The following is a 27,483-nucleotide window of genomic DNA, read 5'->3' as shown; positions in this document are numbered from 1 at the left end:
TTATAAATCCATAAATAAAATCAAACTATTAAGTACATTGAAGATTATATGACTTATTTTTGATAAACAAAAACAAGAAAACATGAGCACTTGTAAATAAATCTAAAATATGATAAAAAAAAACAATAAACCCATATATATAATAAACCAAATCATATACAACAGTTTATATAATTACAGACCTTATAAGAATTGAATAAATAGATCAAAAATAAGTTTATTTCTCTTTTATCGAAACAATCATATATTTTCCTTAGAAACTTCTTCTGAAATTTCCTTATATATGATATTTAAACGCTCAAGACATGTGCCGTTATTATTTGATAAAAAAACATCATTTGCAAGCTGTTTCTGAAAATGTATATTTTGAAGATCTTGTATAATTTTTTCAAGAATTTCTAAAGTTTTTTTTGTTCTTATAATACAGTTCATTTTCATTTCTTTTAAAAGATTTTCAATTTCAAACAAGTCATACCATCCTTCCCATCGTGCTGTTAACACTTCATTATATACATCAGATGAACACCCCATAACAAATGACTCTGGACCATAACTTTTAATACGTTCAAATATTGTGATCACAGATACATAATCTCGAAACTCTAATCGAAATATTTCCATTGCTTTCCGAAGCAACAAAGAGTACGACTGAAAGACAGGATGTTCCTGTACTCCTTTATTAATTTTGCTTTCTAATAATTGTTTTTTAAAAGGTTCAAATATTGATTTTTCAATAAATTCATGAAGCTCCATATCAATTTCTATATTAGACATAATTTCTTCTGTTTTCTTATAATAAGAATACCATTCCGAATCTTTAACATCATTCTGATTTATATCTTTAGAAAAACTACGATTTTGGTATAAATTTGAAACAGATGAATTTATAATATTACTTAAATGAATATAAGTCGAAAAATGCATAATTCTTGATATTTCATTGCAAAAAAATACTTTTTTATCTAGATTTATAAACCATATACTTTGCAAGCGAGACTTAGTTATATATGATATAGATCTTATAGGAATTTTCACTTTTTTTTGTATAGAACTATTCAATATTTTGTTAAAACTAGAAAAAAAAACCCCAAACATATTTTCATTCATAATTTATATTTTTAAGATTTTATATCCTTTTTTTATTTTTACTAAATCATTTTATATTATAAATCCATTGCAAAATTTAAACAGATAACACGAACTCAAGATAAACTTAAAGAAAAAATTAAGCTAATATAAAAATAAATATTTATTAAAAGAATAAAAAACACGAAAATATCTTTTATATAATTATTATTAATTCAATAACTCTAAAACGTATATATTAAAATCAAACTATCATTAAACCAAATACTAAGATTATTTAAAAATATTCATATTATACAAAGAATTTAAAACTTTTTATTTTAATTTTCTTTATTTAGGAATGTTTTTTCCAAAGAAATAATTACATTTTTTTAAAAAACGTATTAATCGACTTCTAAAATGCAAGAAATTAATGAATATGAGCGTCAAAGACAGCTGAATATTAAAAGGAATCAAGAGCTTTTAAAGTATTTATAAAACATTCTTTTAAAGCTTTGTAATATTATGTTAGAAAACTTGAATTAGGCAATATTTTAAAAAAAAAAATAAATATTGAAGCCAATTCTACAAAAAAGAGAACTTCAGATAAAAAAAAAGAAAGAAAAAAAGATTATAGCACTTTTCCTAGAAGGAATTCATCTAGGCTTCTTGGATTATCGTTAAAGTTAGATCTTATAAACAATAAATCAGAAGAAACAAATCTAAAAAAAGAAACACAACAAACAAAGCGCGTACATGGGGATTTAAAATTAAGCGAGATTATCGAAAAATCCTATGATTGGGAAGATGCTAAGAAAGTGATTCAGGATGTAACATATTGTACACTTAAATCTTACGAAAAAAATGAGTCTACTGAAATTATAGATAAAGATATTGCTCAATTGAAACAAAAAATGCAATCACTTGAATTATACAAAAAATGGGACCCACAACACTTAAAAGTTGTTCCAGAAAGAATATCGTCTCTTACTATCCATCCTAATATAACTAAAAAAATCGTATTTGCAGGAGATAAAGTTGGTAATATGGGTATTTGGGATATGGATGGTTCCAAAACAAATAAAATAAAAAATGAAGATGAAGAAGAAGCATTAGAAGAGCCATTGATTCACCATTATAAGCTGCATTCAGGGTCTATTTCATCACTTAAATTTAATCCTTTTTCTACAAATATACTTTATTCTTCATCATATGATGGTATAGTTCGCGCTTTACACTTAGACAAAGAACTATCAACGGAAATATACGTTCAACAAAACAATAGCTTAAATGTGATGCCTTTAATTTCTGCATTAACTGTCCATCCTAAAGGAGATCAAATATATCTTACTACAACTGATGGACAATTTATAATGAAAGACCTTAATTCTCAAAACGTGACATCTTATCAATTACATGATAAAAAAATAGGTGGACTTTCTGTCCATCCATCTTCTCCATATCTTATTTGCACTGCCTCTTTAGATCGTACAATGAAAATATGGGATCTTCGTACAATTAATAATTCCAAGAAACCAATACCTCTAGGCGTATATACATCACGTTTAAGTGTCAGCTCAGCATTCTGGAATTCCGAAGGTTCAATTATTGCAACAAGTTATGATGATACAGTTACAATTTTTGATAATCCAAACTATAAATTGTGGAACGTTAATACAAGTCTAGATGACTTATCACCTACATATACTATTAAGCATAACAATCAGACAGGAAGATGGGTCACAATTTTACGTGCTCAATGGCATGAAAATCCGTCTTCTGGTATACAAAAATTCACAATAGGGAATATGCAAAGGTATATTATTAATAATTCCAAACTTTAAACTAATATATCATACAAGATATATAGATATTTATAGCAGCAAAGGCATTTATCTTTCTTGCCTAGGTGATAGTGAAAAAATCACAGCCGTTCCAGCTGTATGTCAATTTCATCCAACTCAAGATTGGGTCGTAGGAGGATCAGCATCAGGAAAAATTGTTGCTTATCTTCCTCCAGAAGAACAATCTTTGACATAGTATTGTTAAAAAACATTCTTTTTTAAAGTATATACTTATCTGATATTATCATAAAAACTGATTCTTATCTCAAAGAATTTATAACCTACAAAAAGATAATCTTTTTTAGTTTTGGGGAAAAAAGAATTCGTTAAATATTTTGGAACAAAAATCATATATTTTTATAAGTTGAATATAAAAATGACAATCATATATTCTTATAAATATTAAAAAGAATACCAAAAATATTTATACAATAATTAAAATTCTAATTTTAACAAATATATTTATAAAAGTCACAATAAAAATTCATTAAATATGATCATCAATGACTCTTAATTTTAAAAGAGCTTTTTAAAAAGCTGATAATGAGTTTTGGATCTTCAAAAATTAAATATTCTATTATAGTAAAGAATATTTACAATCATGAATAAAATATTAAACGGCTATATTATAATACCAATTCAAATAATCTTAGTAATATAAAGCTTTAGAATTATATTATTAATTCTGTTGATACTATTAATGTATATTATCCATTTACTCAAAATGAAAAACTAACTATTCATACAAACTTATAAAATAGAAGAAATCAATTTCATACAAACAATTTTTATCACAAATTTTATAAAATTTTTACAAGTATCATTAGATCAACTAGTTTTAATTCATATATTTTATTAATTTAACTTATCAATACTTACTTTTTTACTCAAAGAAAAAGCTACTAAAAGTAGATTAAAAATCATTATTTACTGATTTGTCATCAAAATAATTTAGATTATTCCCCTTTTTATCAAAATATAGACAAATAAATCAACGAAATATACATCTAGAAAGTTTTTATAATTCTTGGCATTTCTAAATGTTTTTTTTAATAAAAAACAAAAAATATACTTTTATATTTTTAAAACAAAAAAAATTACTTTCAAAAACATATAACATTTAATCTTATAAAATTATAAAAATAACCAAACACTATAAAACATAATATATTTATATTATAATGCAAATAATATACATCTTCTAATCTATACTTTGTCTTTTAGATTTCATATCATCAATTTAAAATACAAATCTAAATTTTTACGATATATATGTTTCAAAAAAATCCATAAACCCTTTTTCTAATAAAAAAATAAAGAGTAAACCCAATTCATTGTCGAAGAAAAATTAGGATTCATAATTTTCATTACATTTATTTGTAAGTCTTCATTCATCTTGATTTTCAACGTTCAAAAAACAAAAAATCAATTTTTTCATGTTTTTTACAAAAAAAATAACACAAAAACCTTTTATAAGGAAATATGCGACTGCTCGAAATAAAAAATGTTTTATTTTAGTCATAAAATGGTCTCAAAAGCGCTTTATAATGAAATCTACAGGGTGGGTTTCAAATATGTACGAAACATTAAAATTTTCATCAAAAACCACAGAAGAAATGAATACAGGCCTATATACCAATCAAATAAAGCTAGTAGAATCTGAAATGTCTCATTTAACGCACAATATTCGAAAGTTATTTGATTCTTGCCATCCTATCCTTCGTAATGTTGCAAATTATTATATTCAAACACAAGGAAAGCATATTCGGCCACTTATTGTTCTTTTGATATCAAAAGCAACAAATCGTGCTCCAAAAATTGAAAACTGGAATAACGGAATGTATCATAAATATAACAATCCTATATCATCTACAAATATTGTAAACGACAACGATCCAGATCAACCGTTATCTTCATATCAAATCACAATGGATACAATAGAGACTGATATTCATCCATCTCAAAGAAGACTTGCGGAAATTACAGAGATGATTCATACAGCATCTTTACTTCACGATGACGTTATTGATAATTCCGAAGTCAGAAGAGGTATGCCAAGTGGAAACCATGTGTTTGGAAATAAGATGGCAATACTAGCAGGAGATTATCTTCTTGGTAGAGCATCTCTTGCACTTGCTCGTTTAAGAAATGCAGAAGTAATTGAACTTTTAGCCACTGTGATAGCAAATCTTGTAGAAGGGGAATTTATGCAATTGAAAGGAATTTTAAATAAAGAGGAAGGAAATTGTTTGATTTTTGACGATGTTTTAAATAATTACTTGAAAAAAACATACTTAAAAACAGCAAGTCTAATAGCAAAAAGTTGTAGAGCTAGTGCATTGCTTGGTGGTTGTACTACTGAAATAGCAGATAACGCTTATCTTTATGGCAAAAATCTTGGTCTAGCATTTCAAGTAATTCATTAATATTTATAACGATAAATTCTTATATCATTAGTTAACAGATGACATGTTAGATTACACTGTTTCTGAAAAAGCATTTGGAAAACCAGTAAATATGGATTTAAAACTTGGATTAGCAACAGCTCCTGTTTTATTTGCATGGGAGAAATACCCTGAGCTAGGCCCTGTTATAAAACGGAATTTTTCTAATACAGGAGATATATATCGAGTATTAAGCTATTTAACTATTGTTCATATTAACATATCTAGACTTATGAATTGGTCCTAAAGAGCCATGGATTACAAAAAACAAAAGAATTAGCGGAAAAGTTTTCCAGAAAAGCACTAGATGCTCTTAATTTATTTCCAATGTCACCTTCTCGGCTTGCATTAGAAGATTTGACATGCAAAATTCTTACTAGGACAAAATAGTCAATCAACCCTTAAATATAATGACCCAAAATTGCCACTATAATTACATATACTCATTTTATTATATCATATTAATTATGGAACGTTACACAGGAATCCGTATTCTTTTAATATTTCGTATCACTCATTATTTTGCTTATCCATCTTTATTTTACTGCATTGTAAATTATTTACATATTTAAAAAGACATTTATTTCCTATTTTTACAAAAATACTAAAATTCAATTTTGGACTTATAAAAATTCTAGAAAGTAAATTAATCCAAGTAATTCCTTTAATTATTTAGGTTTTTTTTAAAAAAACATGTAAATATATTTCAGCATTTCCTACATTAGAAAACTATTTAAAACCTCAATACATATATATACATTATATAATACATAACAAATATTTAAAGTAAATATATGAATTTAAAAAACATTAAAATTCATTAAGAAAACAAGAGTACAAAAAATACTCATAAAAATATTTTTTTCAAAAATATCAATATCTTAACATCATTTTATCATTATTTTTATTCTTTTCTGTTAAAAAACAAAACAATTATACTTAATGAACCCAATTTTTTGAAAACTCACGTACTTTGAAACGGCAAATTTATAAAATAATATAAAAATCAAAATAAAATGGGAATTAGACATCTTCATCAACTTCTTGAGGAATTTGCATCGTCATCTATCAAATCATATGATATTGATCATTATTTTGGACGAAAAGTAGCAATTGTAACTCTTTTTAAATAAAAAATAACAAGTTAATAATTATTTATTAGGATGCTTCTATGAGTATTTACCAGGTTTTTTTTTTGCATTTCTAATAACTTTTTATAAAAAATTAATTAATATATAAGTTTTTAGTTGCAGTTCGTCAAAGAGATGGACAACAATTAATGAATAAAACAGGAGAAACAACAAGGTTGAATAATTTTGATTTTTTCATTTTTTCAAATAGAATCTGATATTATTTAAAGCCATTTAATGGGGATCTTTTATAGAACATTAAGGATGTGTGATAATGGTATCAGGTTAGTTTTTAAAATAAGAAAAAAAGATTTTTTTAAAACATACCCTAAGACCATGTTATGTCTTTGATGGAACTCCACCTAAATTGAAAAGTGGCGAGGTATGTGTCTTTAGATTATTAAGGATCATTATAAAATAATAAAAGCTTGCAAAACGCTCAGAAAGAAGAGAAAAGGCAGCCAAATCATATCTAGAAGCAAAAGAAGCGGATTCTATAGAAGATATGAACAAATTTAGCAGAAGAACAGTACGTATGACTCGGGAACATAACGAAGAATGCAAAAAGTTATTAAAGCTAATGGGCATACCATATGTTGACGCACCTTGTGAAGCAGAAGCACAATGTGCGGCTCTTGCTAAAGCTGGAAAGGTATTTACATTTCGTATATTTGTTAAAATAATGTTTTAAGGTCTACGCTGCTGCATCTGAGGATATGGATATACTTTGTTTTTCTACACCTATATTACTTCGACATTTGACTTTTAGTGAACAAAAAAAAGAACCTATAACAGAAGTTAATTTAGAAAAAGCATTAAAAGAGCTAAATATGCCACTAGAACAAGTAATAGTTTCATATTTTATACACTATAAACTAAAAAAATAGTTTGTAGATCTTTGTATTCTTTTAGGATGTGATTATTGTGAACCAATTAAAGGAATTGGTCCAAAAAGAGCGCTCGAGTTAATTAGAGAATATAAATCTTTAGATGCATTTATAAATTTTGCTGACAAATCTAAATATCACATACCCGAAAATTGGCCATATAAAGATGCAAGAGAACTGTTCTTAAAACCAGATATCACTGACCCAGAAACTTTTGAATTAAAATGGGAAAGCCCGGATGCAGAAGGCCTTTTAGATTTCTTAGTCAAAGAAAAAGGATTTAGTGAAGAAAGAGTAAATAATGGTATTGTACGATTAGAAAAGACATTAAAATCAGCCCAGCAAATACGTTTAGATGGTTTTTTTAAGGCAAATAAATTTTATAATTTCTTTTAATATTAATACAATATATAGGTTATTTCAAAATCAAATGATATTAAAGAAAAAAGAAAAAATGAAGAGAATATACATACAAATAAAAAGAAAAATAAACTCAATAAAAAGAAAAAATAATTCCTAACAACTACATAACAACTACAGTATCACAAATATGTTTTTATTTCAAAGAAACATTCATATTTGTCTATAAATATATCTTAATCTACCAAAAAATATTTTATTATAAAAACTATATACATTTAAACAAAAAGGAATAATACTTAAACTAATAAAACATATGCTCATAAATAGAGTTTTAACAGTAGTTAAAATATGTATGTATTTTCTAATATATTCAAAGACAACCTTTAAAATATTTTAACTGCATTGTAATGCAGTTGTGCTTTTATTGTTATAACTTTTATGCAAATTCTATTTCCATAATGTAGCGAGCAGAGGCTCGTTAAATTATTCATAGAAATGCAAGAGGTATCATTATTATTGCAGTTTTACCAAATCCGACTTTTTTATATCTTTAACAATTCTTCCCTAGTAACGTGCAAATACACAACAATAGATCAATTAAAATGCAAAAAAGTCGATTTTATAAATATTGTTTTTCCCCGTACACTTATTAATAACCTTTTTCAATATAATTTTTTTCTTGTATTCAAAACTAATCTTTATGTCTTTCAACTGATTGAGGTGTTTTGATAATAGAAGATATAAATTTGAGAAACCGTGAGGCATATCCAGAAGGTGGTATAGCAGATACTTGCGCCTTTGAATGTGAAAGTCCTTTCCAAAAATGTTCAATTCTTTTAACTACATTATACTAAAACCATTAAAAATGTACATTCAATGTTAAGTTATACTTTAGTAAGGAGATCAATTATACCAAGATAATATATTGAATCACCAGGAAGATCGTTTTCTTGAGTGGCTCTAAAACCGCCATCATCACTATAAAATATAAAATCTTTACGCCTAAATAGTACATTACTATCAATTATTAAAATTATTACAAAACTTACAATGTGAAATCAGTTTCTAAAAACTCATTTGAAGCGGAATTAAGAGAAACTGGACCAGTAGTTGAAACAATTTTTCTAAGTTCATTAGCACTAGAAACAGATTGACCATGTTTTAATGAATTATATATTTGCTCTGAATTAGGATTAAACACAGACAATATATTGTCTCGAATATGCTCCTTGTTCCCTAAAGACAAATCGTGTATACCAATAAGAAGACTATAATCCATAATATTTAACGACGCTAGTAACTCTATATCTATTTTTACTTGAGCAAGAAACATATCTCGTTTTTTTGGGCCTAATGACAAATACATATCTCTTCTTATCCAATTTAAATCCTTCATAGTTGCCCTTGGATTTTTCTCCAAATCTTCTTCCTTATAATCCCTTCCTACAATAGATCCTTTCAGATCAAATGTTTTATGAATATCACGATGAGGAGGGAATAAGTTGTTCATTATAACAAAATGAATTTTATGTCCATATGGCATTTTTACTCTATGTAAACCATAAAATTGAGAAATTAATGTATTCGGATTTTTTTTGACATGCTATAGCGCAATCAACTCATGACACAAAATAGTTTTATATAAATACCTCATAATATTGTTTTAAAATCTTACGCAAAAATTTATGTTCAGAATGATGAATTGTTTTAATTATATAACGATAATCGCGTGAAAAATAAAAAAAGCTCCCACTTTTTCCAGGAGACCCTAACTCAGAGAGAATGTATTTACTTGTTAGAGACATAAGATAATCAGCAGGGTCAAGTCGAAACAGAGCCCTTAAATGACGGAAAACCCATGGAGAATAATCCTTGAATTTAAAATCATACTTTGCAGAAGGCGTCAATTCGTTACCCGTTCTAAATAATCAGAAAAGATAATATAATAAAAAAACATACATATCAAAAGAAAATTTGTATGAATCAACAAAATCAGTACTTGTAAGATCACGATCCACTTTTGCTGTACATCGCGAAACCTATCCATTTTAGACAATTAAAAACTTAATTATGAAAAAAATACTCCAACTCTAATCCCTGTCAACATATTATAAGCAGTCACATAATTAACATGATCTTCTTCAATTCTAGTTCCAACATAAACATTATGACTTTCATCATCTGCCTTTCGCTTATATTTTAACCCTCGTTTTTGCCGAAATGTGTCGATCCATTTTACAGGTTCATGTACTGTACCATCACGAACATCCAAAGTAGTAAGTGCAGTATTTTGACACGATAATTCTGTTTTCGACAAATTATTTATAGAACACTCATCCATGAGTGATACATGATTCTCTGTAATAGATGTATCCCTTTTATCGACTATATCAGATACAGCGATTGATTCACCAAAATGCTCTTGAGAATCTTGTTTTCCTAAGGAAGTATCGTTGTACAATTCATGACACTCATTAAGAGTAGGTGATATTTCTTGAGTACTTGGGAGATTAATAGTAATCGTAGAAACGGTATCATTATTAAACGTATTTTTTCTGAAATTAGATTTATTGTCGTCTAAAAAGTACCGGAACTCCACCGGTACACTATATTGTGAGAACATCTCACATCCATCATTGCCATCCACTGGCTTTTCAAAATGTTTTAAATATTGGTATGATTTATCACACGTTTTGGGTATATAAATATGTTTTATTGGCTGCTGGTCCAAAGAATCCTTCACTAACATATTATTCCTTTCAAAACACACAAAAGCATCTTCTTTAATCCCTTTTTTAAGATTTATTGAATCTTCATCCACTTTTGTATCATTTGTTACTCTCCATTGTAACTTGACAGTCATCCACACTTTTCAAACTGGATTTTTTCAATCAATCTTTAGAACATAAGAACATAGATATATTTATCAATAATTATACCTTCTAATGAGCCTGTTTAGTGAACTATTTAACCTATTTTCTTGCTTTTGCACAGACTCAATCTTTTTTTCATAAACTCGTGAACAACACAATCGTTACCAAAAATTAAGATAAACGATCGAATTTAAAAAAAAAATAGAAAATTATATAAAAATGAATAAAAATATTTATATTTTAAATAATATTAAAGGTATAAAGATTCAATATTTTTTTAGTTAATAATAATTATAGAAAATATAATTTTAAGAACTAAAAGTAATATATATGTTAAGAAAAGGCCATGTTTTTTTGTAAATTTAAAAACAAAAAATATATAATAAGTCCTAATGAATAAAGAAACAGCTATGTCCATTTTTCAGCAATAAGCATGTGTTTCCGGTAAAGGTATACAGATTCATAGTATACAGGCATTATAGCTCGTTTTCTAAAGAAAGTCTTTTTAAAAAACTTTTCCATACACCTATAGGAAAGACACTTGCAATTTCAGGGGTTGGGTGCTTGTCTGTGTATATTTTTCCAATTATTATGTCTGGATTTTTTGTTTTAATGATCAGTCTTTTTCTTTCACGGTTTTTCCACTATTTTTTTAATACATATTGTTCAACAAGACATCTTAATAGTACAAATCCATTAAAAGATATAGAAAAATACAAATCAGCATTATCGTTTTTATTTAAACCATTTATTTCATCTATTATACCTGATACAAACTCTCTTGCACAAAAGCTATATACAGATTCTATAGAACGTATTCAACGTGCTATAAAGACAAATGAATTAGAAATACTATACGTTTTGGGAACAGAGAAACCGTCATTTGGGTATTATGAGGCATTTTCTATTTTAAATATAAATGGTTTATCAAATTTTTCTATCAATTTCAAAATTCATAACTTTTATAAAAAAAATGATATTGCATCCGTTACTGCATATGGTACAATGGACAAGTATAATATACATGCAGTTCTCAAAAAAATTTCTATCTCTAATAATAATGGAGAAAAAATAGTTCTTTATAATGATTCGAGCTTTAAAACTCAAGGAAAAACTATAGATGCAGAATATTGGACTAGTAAGTCAGTAAAATAAACCGCGTAAATATTAAAAAATCCACTCATTTATATAAAATCAAAATTCATCATGAATACTCTTTTTCTTATTTTCTTCACCAGAATTAAATTGTATATTCTCCATTACATCAACAGATATTGCAATATTGTCTACACTAGATTCACTTGCTTCATTATTTCTTTGTTCCAAAATACGTGCAATTAAATTCGCTACTATTTTATCATATTCATTCCATTCAGGAACCTGGTTACGGGCACGTTCTAACTTCGATTCTTTTGTCATTGGATTATTGCATAGATCTATAGTTTTTGCATCTTTTAAACTTTCATCCGAACACCATGTTTTACACCAAAGCCAATTTTGTGGTAAAGAAAAAATTGGAAGCAAATCCTGCAAATTATTTGGTAAATCTTGGTCAAGATTAGACAAAGATTCTGGATCCTGACTGAGGGCTTGATAATGTTGTCTTAATATATCACCAGCTCCAATTTCTCGAAATTTTTTAAGGTCTACTACATATAAAGCACTGCCAATATTAAATATTTAATAAATATAAAAATACTCACCTTATATGATAAGGTTTTCCTTTAAGATGAGATTTCCAATAACCTTTTTTCCAAAATCTATAATCTTCCATTTCTTTTCTAGAATCACACATTGGAGTATATCCATAAGGTGCACCCTGTAAATCCATATCTACAAGTTCCTTCAAATCTGTTCTAACAATCTTAAAGGAATAATTAATTTGAACTAAAACGTGTTATATATACCTGATCAGCATCAACAAATATAATATTGTCTAATTCTAAAGGAAATAAAACATCCAAAAAGAGGATTTTGTATCTAACATAATTTTTATTATTTATAATCTTATTAACTAAAATTTACCCCCATATTTGTCTTTGTTTTTCTTTCTGAGAACGCAGCCAATAAGGCCAACGATATGTGATAAGTTCATATTGAAATCCAAATTCATTTGCGACATAAGGTAAAAAATTCTACATTAAATTAACAAAATACAATTTAATAGAATAAAAACCTTAAAAGATGATGACAGAAAATTTTCGATAAACCAAACTTTAACTGTATGTTTTGTATGTTTAAGAACACTTAAAATCATAATATATAAAAACCTTTCGTATAAATGACCACTTGCTATAGAGAAAATATTAATTTCTGCATGAAACTTTTGAACAGGGATATCAAATGTAGAACCACTAGAATGCTTAGATTGCATAAACTTTAAAGTTGTATTTTCTAACTCAAAATCATTGTCTTCGAATTTATTCAATTCTTCTAAATTCAAAATCCTATTCTTCCCAGAATATCTAATAAACGTAGGAAATATTGTTAGTCCTTCAAAACTTTCCAAAATAATCTCTTTTTTGAAATTATTAGATCCAAGTTTATCAGAAATTTTTAAAATTTTAAGAATATCATTACTTTCTTTAGTTATTATGTCTATTTTAAAAACTCCAGGATTAGCTTTAAATTGAAAATAACCAAAGTTACTCATAACTATTGTATCAGTAATAAAAATATTATTTTTAGTTTTAAGAGCTAGTTGAATACCAGAAGGAGTTTTCAAACCAATCTCTTCTGCATGACCTTCTATAAGTATATACTTAAGTTCATAAATAACCACAACTTCTTTAATTTTTTTTGAAAAAAGATCAGATAATAAAAGATTGTCTAAATCATAAATAGATCTTTTTTGAGTAACAATCCAAGATCCAGGAAAATCATAATCAATAGTATATAAATGTGATATAGGTAATCGTTCAAAAATTGCACTTGGATAAATTAAATCACTAAAAGAAAAATAAACAAAAAAGTTTTTAATTATATTTTTGTTTACCCGTCAATATTAAATTTTAAAGAGGATTGTAAAACATAACGATAAAAACGGTTAATAGACAGTTTAGAGATTTTCTGTAGTGGATTCAAATATACTTCTATATATACACCCTCCATTTGCTCTAAAACCTAAACTTTCAGAAATATTTTAAGTATATTCTTTTATACTTTTAAAACGGGTACAAGTTTCTGAGATATCTCATTTAAAGGATCTAATACGACTTTAACTTCAAATGCGCTATTTCTTTGATTTCCAGACGTAAATGATGGTGTTAACTTTTGAGTTAAAGTATATATTTTATCTCTTCCAAACTGTGAAAAATAAGTAAAATCATATTTCTCAAAGACGATATGCGATAATAGTATTGAAAATAACACAGGAAAAAACATTTTACATCTAATAAATAATTAATCCTTTGTTTATCTTTTATTTTTCTATTTTTACCTTGAATTTTTAATATCTAATCTCTCAGTAATAGTCTTTAATTGAGATATAATTGAAAAATTATGAAAATCTCCCAATAACTTAAAACTATCAAATAGTGAATCATACGATTCAGGGAATGGTCCAATAACCTTAAATATATTAAAAAAAATACTTAAAGATATTTTAACATACATGACCATTTGCTAATAATCCAAATTCACCTGGAGAAAATTCAAGTTTATCCAATTGATCTTTCATTTTTTCCCAATATAATTTAGCTTTTACAGAATTTAATAATAATTCAGTAGAATTATAAATATTCAAAATAAAATAAGGATATTCTATTTCTCTATTAATAATACCATCAGAATCGTAACTATTTAATAATTTTTGAATATAATTCAATACAGACTCAGTAACATCAATATTTTTTTCACTTAAAAGAAAAAGAAATGATGAAAAATAATCGAAATTATTTTTATTACTAAGTTTAGGATTATGTAAAAATCTTAAACTAGTGTATGGATGCTCTATCTAAACTTTTTTAAAAAAATAGAAAAAGTTAAAAAACAAATACCATATACTCCAATGCAAATTTAGCAAATTCAAGACCTTTTTTTGTATCAAAATCAGCAATTAACCAAAAACTTAATTCAGTATTTAAATTTTCTATAGAAAATAAATTTTTAGTAAATATTTTAAAGAACACAACCGTTAATGGAAGAGAATCTTATGTTTTGTTGATTAAAGATATAATCATTTAACTTTAGAGATTTAATTATTTTACCCATAGGATGTACATAAGAATCGCGCCTATAAACAGCATCTTCCAAAAGATAATCGAGAATATTCACGTTATTATTAAGTGATTTTTCAACAATCTGAATAGTTAAGACTAATTTAGTAGTAAATAACTATAAACTTTACTTTTTTTCTTATAACATCAACATCGTTCATAAAAATATTGAATGAAAGATCATCCCAATTCTATAAATAAGTTTACAAAAAATAAAAACCTAGTGCATATATATACCTGTTTTTTTTCTAAAAACTTCCCATTTACAATTAAAAAATCATCATTTTCTATACCAAGTCTTAAAGACCATTCTTTTGTTTTTAATATATATTGTTCAATTTTTTTAGACTTTATAATATTATTAATGTCTAAATCTTCTATTTCAATATCCTGTTCATACTTAAATAAAATAAAATTATAATTTCTAGACAAAATAGTTTCATTATGTCGAGAATCCGGATCCAACTAAAACCTGTAAAAATATATAATTAAGAAAGTAACAGCGTACATATAATATATATTCAATCGCAGAATTAATTCCATAAGTACTAAATAAATGGTAAAAAATTTTAACCAAAAAAATATCTATCAAAATTAAAATATTGCATAAAAAATAGAAAACACACCTTTCGGATCCTGCCATACAGGTAAAATTCCAAACCTGATTGGAAAAAGTCTTTGAATGAAAAAAAATATATCTCTGAAAAAAATCATATCGAATTTTTTTGAAAAATCTAAAGGTATAATTACATGGTGCAAATTACGTCGTATCATATGCAATTCTCCATTAGGAAGCTCATCAAGATACTACATTAATTAATTTTTTCAATTAAAAAACAAAACAAGTACTTGATAAATATCTTGAGAAAAATGCATATAAGTAGGGTCATTTTCAATATCATTTAACCATAAAATAACATTCCCATCATCATAACTATCACGAAAATCAAAACGAATATTTAAAAACATATTAAATAGCTCAGAAATAGCTTTATCAGTTATTAAAGATTTTGCTTTTTCTAAAGACAATCCCAAATTTTGTAAAGATGAAATTAAATCATATTCTTTTCTTAAATATTTTAACAAAGAAAATCCATTAATCTTATCTAGTTTAATTTTAAGCCCATTAATAGAAAACACCGTCTCTCCAGGATTGAGATATTTATAATTTAATGTTAACTTTTTCAACGTCTTTTTATTTATTTTTATAGTTGATAAATAAGAAGCATACTTTGGAAAATCCTGAAGAATATAATTAAGAGTTTCTAGCGGAGTTTTACTCTCCATAACAAATTGCGTAATTGAGAAACCTAATTCTTTCAATTCCGTATTTGTTAATGATTTAATCTCATTATCCTGAATATTAGAAAAAAAAAAACTTGAATTAACTTCAGAAGAATAACTTTGAGAAGGCATTTTTTCATGTACATCTATTTTTATATAATTTAAACAAAAACAAACCATTAAATACCTTCAATAATTTTCCTATCATCCATAACCAAATAATCAGTTTTTTTTAAAGAAGCTTCAACACCATATCCGCTTAAATATAAAGAGTCATTTGAATTAAAATCTTCAGGTTTGTAACGAAAAACATATTTCAAATCCCCTAATTTAGCTTTTTCGTATAAAAAAGAGTGATAAGTTATATAATTATTAGAACTCAAATCTGCATATAAAATAGCTAGAGGAGAATCACCATTCTTATTGTTATCAAATATATGATCAAACGATAACAATGTTACTGGTCTATTTTGATCAACTTTTTTAAAAAAATACAAAAACAAACTTAAAATTTTCACCCTTAATATCCTTTGATTCTAAAAACTTATCGATATCACAATACTGTCTTCCATTAAACAAAATCCAATTTTTACACTCTGAAGTAAAGTTCCTACTAATCATTTCTGAAACTACAACATCATTATAATAATTGTAATATGCTTGTATTTTTGGTGCAGATGAATGAAGTGCTAGTGCATAATCTAAAATTGACAATGATATATTATCCCTCATAATTTTATAATCGTAAACCAAATTACGTAAATAGTTATAATTATCAAAATTCAATTTTGACAATATCATGTGTTTTTCTTTCGATATAATATCAAGTAACGGAAAAAAAAGAGACTCATTCTGTGCAGCAACTGTTTCCCTGAACTCATTTAATTTTTTTTTATATCTTTGAAAACTTACAAAAACAAATTTACAAATGGAGGCATTTTAAAAGAAGCTGTTAAATAAGTATTTATAATGGGAGATCCTGATGCTATTTTGAAAAATACCCCTCCAAAAAATATAAAAATAATATTTCTGGCTCTTAACATCATATTTATATTCATTAGAACCATTAATACAAATCATAGCAAATCGACGACGTTGAACTTTTTCAAAAAAATTATAAATGGTTATAAATATATTCAAAATAAAATATTTATATTGTTAAAATTTACATATTGTTCAATTTTTCATATATAACTCTTAACAACTCTAGATTTTTTACAATAGATTAAATCAAAAATAAATATATATATTTAAGAGTTTTTTCAATTTTTATAGAATTATTCAGTAATCAAAAACTAAAAATGCCCTTTCTTTAACATATTTTCATATTTATTACTAATAATGCATTATTTTCAAAAAAAAAAAAACAATTCAAACATAAAGTTTTTATAATACTAATTTTAACACTAGTTTTAAAAACCAATTCTTATTCAACTATCGTTAAATATAAAAAGATATTCAAATAAACAAAACTTATTTATCTCTAATTCGTACATTTTTCTCTATATTTAATTCTATCAAATTTATATAAATTACAACCAAGTCATTTTTCTAAAAATTAAATAAAAATAATAATAATAAAAGAATATAAACATAATACATAAAAGTTATTATTGAAAAATAATATTTTAATATCTTTTTTCACTTGACATATAAATAATACCGCTAGCAAATTGATCAAAATAATAAAGATAAAAAATAAGAAAATGAGTAATATTAAAAACTTTCATCATCCATTTAAGCCATATAAGATTCAAAATGAGTTTATGGAGGCTCTTTATTTAGCAATTGAGGCAGGGGGTGTTAGCATTTTTGATTCTCCAACAGGAACAGTAAGTTTATAACAATTAAGAAAATATATAAAAAATAATAGGGGAAATCTCTAAGTATTATATGTGGAGCACTTACATGGCTTCGTGAACATGATTATATTTGTTTAGAAGAAGCGCAAAAAAACGTACAAAGCGATGAACCTGAATGGATTATTAAATATGAAATAGAGGAAAAAAAAAAATCTCTTCAGATGAGGAGGAAAGAAATAGAAGAAAAGTTTGAGAAAATAAGAAAAGAAGAAGAAATAAACAGGAATAAAGAAATTAGTAGAAATTTTTTTTTCAAAAAAAGACGATTAGTAAACATTTTTTATATCTAAAACTTTATGGTTTACCATTTATAGAATGATTTAAATCAAAACTCTGATGATGAAAGTTTTTTAGTAGACGAATATAACAGCGACGATGATTCTCATAAATCATATTTAGATTCTATAGACACTAATTTCTCTCCTCAAGTATTACAATTATTGCAAAAGTAAACATTTCAGTACCCGTTCCAGGGATTATAATAATTTTTAGACTTAAATACCCAATAGAGGAAAAAAAAGATCTTACAGACGATGATAGATACCCAGAAGAACTTAAAGTAAAATATTCAGATTTTTAATATCCTTTTTAATATATAGATCATATATGCATCACGAACACACTCTCAACTAACACAATTCATTAACGAGTTACGGCGGGTGTCATTTCCATCTACATTTCAAGACAATACTGTCCAACCAGTAAGGCATATTGCATTAGCATCTCGTAAAAATCTATGTATTAATCCCAACGTTTCAAAATTATCCAATATTAATCTAATTAATGAGAAATGTATTGAACTTCAGAAACATAGTACCATATTTATAACTATTTAATCCTTTTATTTATATATATAGATACGATTCCAGAAGGAAGATGTAGATATCTTCCCAAAGATGATAAAACAAAAATACATAATTTCAGAGATCATGCACTAGTAAAGTGATTATTCATTAATAAGCGTATAAATTTATCTTTAACAGGCCAACATCCGAGATATTGAAGATCTTGTTATTTTAGGTCAAAAATTAGACATATGCCCATATTATTCTTCAAGAACAGCTCTTAAATTAGCAGAGGTAAAAAAATTAGTCATATTAATTATATATGAATAGTTCAGATAATTACTTTACCATACCCACTTCTTTTACAAGCCTCTGCACGCGAAACATTGAATTTGTCTCTTAAAAATAATATAGTTATTATAGATGAAGCACATAATTTAATAGATACCATAACATCAATTTACTCAAGTACGATAACATTTAGCCAAGTTTCGTTAGCTATGAATCAAATTAATATTTATCTTTCAAAGTTTAACAAAAAGCTTAAAGGAAAAAACCTAGTTTATATAAAACAAATCATCAAACTTTTAAAAAATATAAGTAATTTCATGGAATGTAAAAATAATATTATAGGAGATATTCAAGTTGAACAATCTGAAATATTATTTTATGGAGGTGGAGATCAAGTAAATATATACAAATTAGAAAAATATATGAAAAATAGCGGATTAGCTAGAAAAGTAGATGAATATTTTGAAAAAAAATCAAAAAATTTGGATCAAACAAAAACAAATACTGAAAAAAATATTATATTAGGATTACCCATCCTTTCCCATATTCAAACATTTCTTTTAAATCTAACAAATCCTTTTACTGAAGGAAAAATATTCTTTGGACATATAGAGAAAGCTCAAATCAACGGTAAAACAAATACAGACTGTTATTTAAAATATTTACTTCTTAATCCATGCTATCAATTTAAAGAAATAGTTAATGAAGCAAGAGCAGTAATTCTTGCAGGAGGAACAATGGAGCCTGTAAGCATTATTCTGCAAGAATTCTAGTTATTTATTGTAATAGATGGATGATTTTATTTATCAACTTTTCCCCTACTTACAAAAAGAAAAAATTCATAGGTTTTCTTGTGGACACATTATATCACCAGATCATTTATGCGCTATAATAGTATCTACTGGGCCTACTAGAAAGGAATTCATATTCAATTATGAAAAAAGAAACAATGATGATATAGTAAAAATAAAAAAATTGTTATATAATATTAATATATTTAAGTTAAATGAACTTGGCAGTGCTTTGATAAATCTATGTAGAGTCATACCAGATGGTGTAATTTGTTTTTTTCCAAGTTATGATTATTTGGAAGAAATAGTTAAAAAATGGCATATAAAACAAGGAACAAAACTATCTATATGGGAAAGATTAGAACAAAAAAAAAAAGTATACTTAAAGATACATCAAATTTCAAATAATATTTATAGATATTCAAAGAAGAAAGATTTTCAACAGATATCGAAAATATGTTACAAAATTATTCAAACACAATTAATTCGTCAAATACTTCTCACTACAATGGCGCGCTTCTTCTGTCAGTTATTGGCGGAAAACTTTCAGAAGGAATTAATTTTTCAGATAAACTTGGTCGAGGTGTAATTATAGTAGGGCTTCCTTTTCCAAACATTCAAAGTGCTGAATGGAAAGCAAAACTTGAATTTGTTGAAAATAATTTTCGTCAAAATTTTTTAAATAATCCAAGCATTCAAAAAGGTTCTATTGAAAATCTTATTAAATCTATTAGAAAAGAGTATTATGAGAACACTTGTATGCGCTCAGTAAATCAATCAATAGGTATTTATCAAATTTGAAATATTTAAGATATTAAATAATCAAGGCAGAGCAATAAGACATAGAAATGATTACGCCGCTATAATTTTTCTAGATAAACGTTATGAATCTGAACATATACGTGATAAAATCTCTAAGTGGATAAAAAATAGCATAATTTCTCCAGATAAAGAAACAAAAGATAATTTTGGGCTATTATTAAAACATCTTATAAACTTTTTTGAAAATAAAAAATAAAATTCAAAATATTTTTTTAAGAAAAGCATTTTTTAAACAAATCATAAATCTATCATCTTTAAGTCTCTTACATAAGGGTGTAATATAGTTATTTTTCAATGTAGTAATAGATCTAAGATATATATACTAAAACATAAATTTATATCTACAATTTTACTAACATTTTTTATAAAGTATAAAAATATAAATTAAATAACAAACATTATCAAAAGTAATGTAATTGATAAAATCCTTAAAAGAAAGATTAGACCTTATAAAAATTGAAATACTACTAAAAAATATATTTTAAATATTTCGACAACCTACTACTTCGGCTCCTCAAAAATGCAAATATTCACCAAAGTATAAAATATCAATATTTTAATGAAGTTTCTTATATTTCTAGTTCGAATCCAAGTCTTCAAGAGTAAAAGGAGTTGCTTTTCATCCTAAAAGAACATGGATTCTCACATCATTACATAATGGAACTATTCAACTATGGTAACCTATTTTCTTATTTTTACAAAATAAAAAAATAATATTAAACAGGGACTACCGTATGGGCACATTAATTGATAGATTTGACGAACATGATGGTATATTTCTCTTTTATTGATACTTTTTTTTAACTTTTTTATGTAGGTCCTGTTCGAGGTACTCTTATTTATATATTAATTGGCTCTTATTAATATATTAGGAATATCATTTCACCATACACAACCGTTATTTGTGTCTGGAGGTGATGATTATAAAGTCCGTGTCTGGAATTATAAATCAAGAAAACTTTTTTTTACACTTACTGGTCATCTGGATTATGTCCGAACAGTTTTTTTTCATCATGAATATCCATGGATACTCTCTTGTTCAGACGATCAGACTATACGTATATGGAATTGGCAGTCTAGGAATTCAATTGCTATTCTTACAGGTCATAATCATTATGTTATGGTAACAATAATTTTTCTATAACATTTGTTTCATAAATTTACATTATATTTTTCAGTGCGCGCAATTTCACCCTAAAGAGGATCTAATAGTTTCTGCTTCTTTAGATCAGACAATCCGCGTTTGGGATATTTCAGAACTTCATAAAAAAAATACTGCTCCATCTTTAACTTTTGAAACTCAATTAGGCAAATCTCATAATCAAGCTTCAGATCTTTTTGGAAATAATGGAGTAGTTGTTAAATATCTTCTCGAAGGCCATGACCGTGGTGTCAATTGGGTTTCTTTCCATCCCACTTTACCCCTTATTGTTTCTGCTGGTGATGATCGCTTAATTAAACTCTGGCGTATGAGTGGTATTTTTTACTTCTCTATTTTATACTTAATTTTAACTTCTTAGAAACCAAAGCATGGGAAGTGGACACATGCAGAGGACATTTCAATAATGCATCTGCAGTCTTGTTTCATCCTCATCAAGAACTTATTCTTTCTGTCGGGGAAGATAAGTCAATACGTGTTTGGGATCTTAACAAACGCACAAGTATACATTCATTTCGTCGTGATAGTGATAGATTTTGGATTATTGCTGCACATCCAGAAATCAATCTTTTCGCTGCTGGTAATTCTTACTCTTTAAAATATTTAATATTAATTTTACAAAAGGTCATGATAGTGGGGTTATGGTTTTTAAACTAGAACGAGAAAGGCCAGCGTATACTATTTACCAAAATACCCTTTTCTTTATGAATAAAGAAAATTATATATGTTCATTTGATTTAAAAGGTGATACTAGCGAATCTTATGTTATTTCTCTTCAAAAACTTGGTAATCATTGGAAAAGACCACGTACTATTTCATATAATCCAGCTCAAAGAATGATCCTAGCATGCTCGCCAACAGATAATGGTATCTATGAAATTTTTAATATAACTTCAGATGAAAAAGAATCTTTAAATTCTACAGAGACTAAAAGAGCTACATATGCATATACAGATGAAAATACTGAACAATTGACTGGTTCTGCTGTTTCTGCTATTTTTATAGCTCGTAATAGGTTTGCTATCTATGACAAATCAGATCAAACTATTAAAATTAAGGATTTATCAAACACTACTATAAAAACTATTCAACCACCTGTCACTGTTAATGATATTTTCCAAGCAGGAAATAAAAATATCATTATTTCTTCATCTACACTAACTGTTTTATATGATATTCAACAAAAAAGCATTATTAATCAACTTCATATTTCTCAAATAAAATATATTGTTTGGTCAAATGATGGTGAGCATGTTGCTCTTCTTGGAAAGCATACAGTGACTATAGCAACAAAGCTTCTAAAACAAGTATGTTCTTTATATGAAACAATACGTATTAAAAGCGCATGTTGGGATGATTCAAATGTTTTGATATATTCTACTCTTAATCATATCAAATATACTCTTTTAAATGGGTATAGATTAAAAAGTTTATTTTAAATTATCTGAAGGAAATTAGTGACAATGGCATTATTCGTACTATAGATCAACCGGTTTATCTTGTACGAGTAAAAGGAAAAACTGTATATTCTCTTGATCGTAATTCAAAACTGAAGTTTATAAATATTGATCCAACTGAATATCATTTTAAGCTTGCTTTAATAAACAAAAATTATAATGAAATGTTGCATACTATTCGAACATCAAATCTCGTCGGACAAAGTATCATTAATTATGTTCAGGAAAAAGGGTACCCAGAAGTACATATATACTACATTGATTTATTTTGATTATTAATATACATAGATTGCTTTACAATTCGTGCAAGATCCACAAGCACGATTTGAACTTTCTTTAAAATGCAACAACCTTGAACTTGCATTAAGTCTAGCTAGAAAGATCGATAAGCCTGAAGTATGGAATTCTCTTAGTACTGAAGCTCTACTTCAAGGTAATCACCAAATTGCCGAAATATCATATCAAAAAGTTAAAAATTTTAATAAACTTTCTATGTTATATTTAATAACTGGTAACACTGAGAAAGTTGAGAAGATGTTAAAGATTGCAGAAAAACGTGGAGATTATACAAGCAGGTTTCATAATGCACTTTTTCTGGGCGATATAGAATCTCGTATACAAATATTTAAAGAAATTGATCAATGTGTGTTTTCTTATTAATATTTTATACTAATAAATTGTAGATGCACTAGCATATGCTACAGCTAAAACATATGGACTTACAGATCATTGTGACTCTATTTTAAAGGAAACAGGCGTTACAGAAAATGACATTAAAATTCCTTCTGGGGAAATCTTATTACCTCCAAAGCCCTTATATAAAACTTTCGAAGCCAATTGGCCCTTAAAACCTGTAACACACACTTGGATTGAAAAAGCATTATTTAACCAGTTTGATTTAATGTCTATAAATGACCAATATTCTAATTGCAATGATATCGATTCTATGACTAATCTAGATAATAAATCTAATATACAGTATGATCAAAAAGATATTGCACATGAAAATCTAGATGAAGAAGGATGGAATATAGATGATGATATAGTCATAAATACAGAAACTCAAAGTGACGAAGATTTTGAAATAGAGACAAATATTTCTACTGGAATTAAAGAAACAGATCTTTGGATTCGGAATTCTCCCCTTGCGGCAGACCATATTGCAGCAGGATCTTTTGAAAGTGCAATGCAGGTAAAAAAATTCCTTATGTATTAAATGTTCATCTAATTATGAAAGTTACTTAATCGACAAGTTGCGGTTGTTAATTTTGAACCCCTTAAATCAAAATTTATGACTATTTTCCAAGCATCAAAAGTGTTTTTACCTGCATCACCTTCCTTACCATCACTTCATTATTATCTTCGACGAACAAAAGAAACAGATTTAAGAAAACTACTTCCCAATATCCCATTGGATTTAAATATGTCTTCAAAACTTCTTCAAAATGGTTATCAACTTGTTAAAGCTAATAAATTATCTGAAGCAATTGATGTTTTTCGTAATATATTGTATAATCTTTTGTTAACAACTGTCTCTACTGAATCTGAAGAAAATCAAGTACAGTATTTATATTATTATATTTTTTACTAATTACCCAAGATAACTCAATTAGTTGAAACTAGTCAACAATATATTGTTGGTTTATCTATGGAGTTAAAAAGAAGAGGACTTCCACCAGAATCTATAGAACTTAATCTTGAACTAATGGCTTATTTTACACACATTGCACTTCAACCTTCTCATAAACAGCTTGCATTACGACAAGCTATGAATTTATCATATAAAAACAAAAATTTATTTAGTGCATCACATTTTGCATCTCAGTTGTTAGAACTTAATCCTTCTAATCAAATTGTAGAACAGGTATGGTATTTTTTTTAAAAATATTGTTTAAACTAATTTTTAGGCACAAAAAATTCTTGCAATTGGAGATAAGACTCCTAAAGACGCCATAGAAACTAAGTACGATCCATTTACTGATTTTGACATATGTTCAAAATCTTATACTCCCATATATAAAGGTACTCCTAAGGAATCGTGCCCATTTTGCCGAGCAAAGTATCTCTTAGAATATAATAAGACTTTATGCGTAGTATGCAAAATATCAAACATAGGAGCACCAGCTACGGGACAACGTAATAGAGTATCCATGAAATAATTTAGTATGTTCATATCTTGAATGTAAATTTGTATCTTTTATTATAACTAAGAAGAAATTTTATTACAAAGTAAATATTAAAAATTATATTTTCCATATTTCCACTCCTATTATGTCAAACCGCTCACCAGATTTTACACTGTCACTAAGAGCTTCATTATTAAAAGTTTGTGTTGAAGTCGAAATCCCTTTTTCAAGTCGACTGTCTAGCCATAATCCATACTTTCCATCACCTCCACCAATTGACAAAAACGAATTATCACATAAAATCATATAATTATTGATCCCTGTTGACATAAATACCTTCAGCTGGGAATAATGCTTATTCGAATCTTCAGCTGAACTATTTAAAACCATCTTCCAAACAAAACTAAAATATTTTAAACAAATAATATAAAATACTATAGATATACCATTCCATAGAACCGTAATAAGATGTACTTAAATGAAGATACTCATTAATAAACGCACCAAAGATCTACCAAATATTGAATTTTCTTAATAAACATAATATATTTAACTTACATGATTATCACTATCTTTAACAACTAACAAAAAACCAGGCCTAGAACCAAAAACTCCTCTATTTTGAAAAGATTTTGAATATAGTGTAAGCAAACTTGCACCATGGTAATCTAAAGAATAAACTAATTTCCATTTATCTTGCAGCTGAAGCCGAGGTGGTAAAAATCCCCGTATGCTTTCTACAAGCTCATCTGTCAAGTTTACAGTCCACTTCTCTTTATTATAGCCATAGAGTGAAACAGGAACAAGTGGTGGAAGAACGAGAGATGTTGATTTATGTTTAACCACAGAATCACGTTTAAACTTCAAAAAACAAGAAAAAAAAGGAACAGAAGATTTTAAATTCACCGTTAAAACTTTAAAAATTCTAATCAAATATTAGTTTAGCTTGTTTAACCATTGTTTCAATATCCTAACAAAATTAAAATAATAGTAAATATAAAAATCGCACTCAACAATACACTTAAAAAATAAAAATCTCCCAACTTAGAATGTACTCAAATATATTCTAAAATCAATATTAAATAAAGCACTTTTTTCTTTTTAATCAAAAATCTTTTTTTTCCTTTACTAATACCGATGACAAAAAATTAACTTTGACCATAAACGACTAAATCAAAAAATCTGTACAATTTTTTGTATAAAAATATTATTCTTTAAGATTGTTAAAACGTTGTGAAGTTCCAACAAAAATCCAGAAGTGATTCATATAAAAATCTTGTAAAAATTTCAAATAAAAAAACCAAGAAATATTTCTGAAAAAAGATACTCATATTTCATCTTTTTTCATCCCATTCAACCCTAAAACACGGTCCATAACATCTTTTTTACTTTCAGTGTTCTCTTTAATTAATCCTAAAACAAGATCCATTTGACGAATTTTATGGCTATTTTCTGAGCTAGAATAGTCCATCAATCGCAGTGCTTTGTCAACATTGTCTTTTTTCTTCTCTACATCTTGTGCATCAAGAGTATTCTCATATTCTATCAATTCTTTTTGCGCAGAAAACGATTTTCTTGGATATTTTTCAGTTTTATTGTCAAATAAGAAAGCATTGACTTTTGATACATCCATATGACTAAGTAAAAGCTTAGATAAACACTTCAAATGCGCCGGATCCATTGTTTTTTCAAATCTTTTTAATACACGAAGCCGAGAAAGCTCTTGAGCACTCAAAGAGTCTCTTTTGTCTGGTAAAAACTGACCAGCTAAATATACTATAAGAAAAATATAAAAAAGGCATTTAAACAACCTTTTTTACGTCTTTTTTTAGAATTTCTTTTGTTTTTTTTTGAAATACTTAAATCACACTGTTCAACACTGGAATTCATTGTATTTTCTACATCATAAAATATTCGTTCTGAAGAAAGAGCTATATTTGTTGGAAATAATTCTGATTTTCCAAATTCTTCTAGAAATAAAGCACTTTCTTTCTCTAAAAAATTCATTTTTTTGTTATCGTCTAAAACTTTGATAAGATTTATTCATATATAAAATAATCAAAAAAAGAATAATATATAATTC

At 26.6% G+C, this 27,483-nt stretch overlaps 10 protein-coding genes across 10 annotated transcripts; 6 read left to right on the top strand and 4 right to left on the bottom strand.

Moving 5' to 3' along the window:
- Positions 1-240: 240 nt before the first annotated feature.
- T551_02359 (uncharacterized protein) lies at positions 241-924 on the bottom strand (the record flags this gene model as incomplete). Its single annotated transcript, XM_018374622.1, has 1 exon — positions 241-924. The coding sequence occupies one exon, from the start codon at positions 922-924 to the stop codon at positions 241-243; it is 684 nt and encodes a 227-aa protein (XP_018229194.1).
- A 561-nt stretch (positions 925-1,485) lies between these two features.
- T551_02358 (uncharacterized protein) lies at positions 1,486-3,105 on the top strand (the record flags this gene model as incomplete). Its single annotated transcript, XM_018374621.1, has 3 exons — positions 1,486-1,553; positions 1,598-2,881; positions 2,928-3,105. 3 exons carry the CDS (start codon positions 1,486-1,488, stop codon positions 3,103-3,105), a joined length of 1,530 nt encoding a protein of 509 aa, XP_018229193.1.
- Positions 3,106-4,456: 1,351 nt separating this feature from the next.
- On the top strand, positions 4,457-5,743 carry T551_02357 (trans-hexaprenyltranstransferase; the record flags this gene model as incomplete). The annotated part of the gene is made up of 3 exons (XM_018374620.1): positions 4,457-5,323; positions 5,367-5,540; positions 5,582-5,743. The coding sequence occupies 3 exons, from the start codon at positions 4,457-4,459 to the stop codon at positions 5,741-5,743; spliced, it is 1,203 nt and encodes a 400-aa protein (XP_018229192.1).
- Positions 5,744-6,369: 626 nt separating this feature from the next.
- On the top strand, positions 6,370-7,766 carry T551_02356 (multifunctional nuclease RAD27; the record flags this gene model as incomplete). The annotated part of the gene is made up of 8 exons (XM_018374619.1): positions 6,370-6,468; positions 6,516-6,539; positions 6,594-6,658; positions 6,714-6,767; positions 6,817-6,865; positions 6,911-7,135; positions 7,176-7,328; positions 7,371-7,766. The coding sequence occupies 8 exons, from the start codon at positions 6,370-6,372 to the stop codon at positions 7,764-7,766; spliced, it is 1,065 nt and encodes a 354-aa protein (XP_018229191.1).
- Positions 7,767-8,424: 658 nt separating this feature from the next.
- On the bottom strand, positions 8,425-10,596 carry T551_02355 (1-phosphatidylinositol-4-phosphate 5-kinase; the record flags this gene model as incomplete). The annotated part of the gene is made up of 6 exons (XM_018374618.1): positions 8,425-8,583; positions 8,624-8,735; positions 8,783-9,336; positions 9,383-9,653; positions 9,693-9,772; positions 9,817-10,596. The coding sequence occupies 6 exons, from the start codon at positions 10,594-10,596 to the stop codon at positions 8,425-8,427; spliced, it is 1,956 nt and encodes a 651-aa protein (XP_018229190.1).
- Positions 10,597-11,197: 601 nt separating this feature from the next.
- T551_02354 (uncharacterized protein) lies at positions 11,198-11,761 on the top strand (the record flags this gene model as incomplete). Its single annotated transcript, XM_018374617.1, has 1 exon — positions 11,198-11,761. The coding sequence occupies one exon, from the start codon at positions 11,198-11,200 to the stop codon at positions 11,759-11,761; it is 564 nt and encodes a 187-aa protein (XP_018229189.1).
- A 39-nt stretch (positions 11,762-11,800) lies between these two features.
- T551_02353 (uncharacterized protein) lies at positions 11,801-17,045 on the bottom strand (the record flags this gene model as incomplete). The annotated part of the gene is made up of 18 exons (XM_018374616.1): positions 11,801-12,269; positions 12,310-12,470; positions 12,514-12,586; positions 12,632-12,741; positions 12,783-13,554; positions 13,602-13,729; positions 13,769-13,997; positions 14,046-14,176; positions 14,220-14,561; positions 14,605-14,696; positions 14,740-14,941; positions 15,031-15,288; positions 15,332-15,408; positions 15,450-15,630; positions 15,673-16,253; positions 16,295-16,572; positions 16,613-16,978; positions 17,020-17,045. The coding sequence occupies 18 exons, from the start codon at positions 17,043-17,045 to the stop codon at positions 11,801-11,803; spliced, it is 4,476 nt and encodes a 1,491-aa protein (XP_018229188.1).
- Positions 17,046-17,813: 768 nt separating this feature from the next.
- T551_02352 (DNA helicase) lies at positions 17,814-20,854 on the top strand (the record flags this gene model as incomplete). The annotated part of the gene is made up of 12 exons (XM_018374615.1): positions 17,814-17,939; positions 17,981-18,238; positions 18,284-18,417; positions 18,462-18,528; positions 18,569-18,782; positions 18,827-18,906; positions 18,953-19,048; positions 19,090-19,791; positions 19,835-20,005; positions 20,048-20,212; positions 20,254-20,620; positions 20,664-20,854. The coding sequence occupies 12 exons, from the start codon at positions 17,814-17,816 to the stop codon at positions 20,852-20,854; spliced, it is 2,571 nt and encodes an 856-aa protein (XP_018229187.1).
- A 324-nt stretch (positions 20,855-21,178) lies between these two features.
- On the top strand, positions 21,179-25,433 carry T551_02351 (coatomer subunit alpha; the record flags this gene model as incomplete). The annotated part of the gene is made up of 14 exons (XM_018374614.1): positions 21,179-21,196; positions 21,240-21,334; positions 21,383-21,429; positions 21,476-21,487; positions 21,531-21,781; positions 21,837-22,134; positions 22,179-22,397; positions 22,442-23,231; positions 23,276-23,516; positions 23,563-23,917; positions 23,958-24,466; positions 24,512-24,832; positions 24,875-25,138; positions 25,182-25,433. 14 exons carry the CDS (start codon positions 21,179-21,181, stop codon positions 25,431-25,433), a joined length of 3,672 nt encoding a protein of 1,223 aa, XP_018229186.1.
- An 84-nt stretch (positions 25,434-25,517) lies between these two features.
- T551_02350 (uncharacterized protein) lies at positions 25,518-27,407 on the bottom strand (the record flags this gene model as incomplete). The annotated part of the gene is made up of 5 exons (XM_018374613.1): positions 25,518-25,803; positions 25,847-25,911; positions 25,959-26,325; positions 26,759-27,167; positions 27,212-27,407. 5 exons carry the CDS (start codon positions 27,405-27,407, stop codon positions 25,518-25,520), a joined length of 1,323 nt encoding a protein of 440 aa, XP_018229185.1.
- Between the last annotated feature and the right edge of the window lie 76 nt (positions 27,408-27,483).

Source organism: Pneumocystis jirovecii (genome assembly GCF_001477535.1).
Source record: "Pneumocystis jirovecii RU7 chromosome Unknown supercont1.10, whole genome shotgun sequence".
NCBI lineage: Eukaryota > Fungi > Ascomycota > Pneumocystomycetes > Pneumocystales > Pneumocystaceae > Pneumocystis > Pneumocystis jirovecii.
This window is presented reverse-complemented; position numbering and strand designations above follow the sequence as displayed.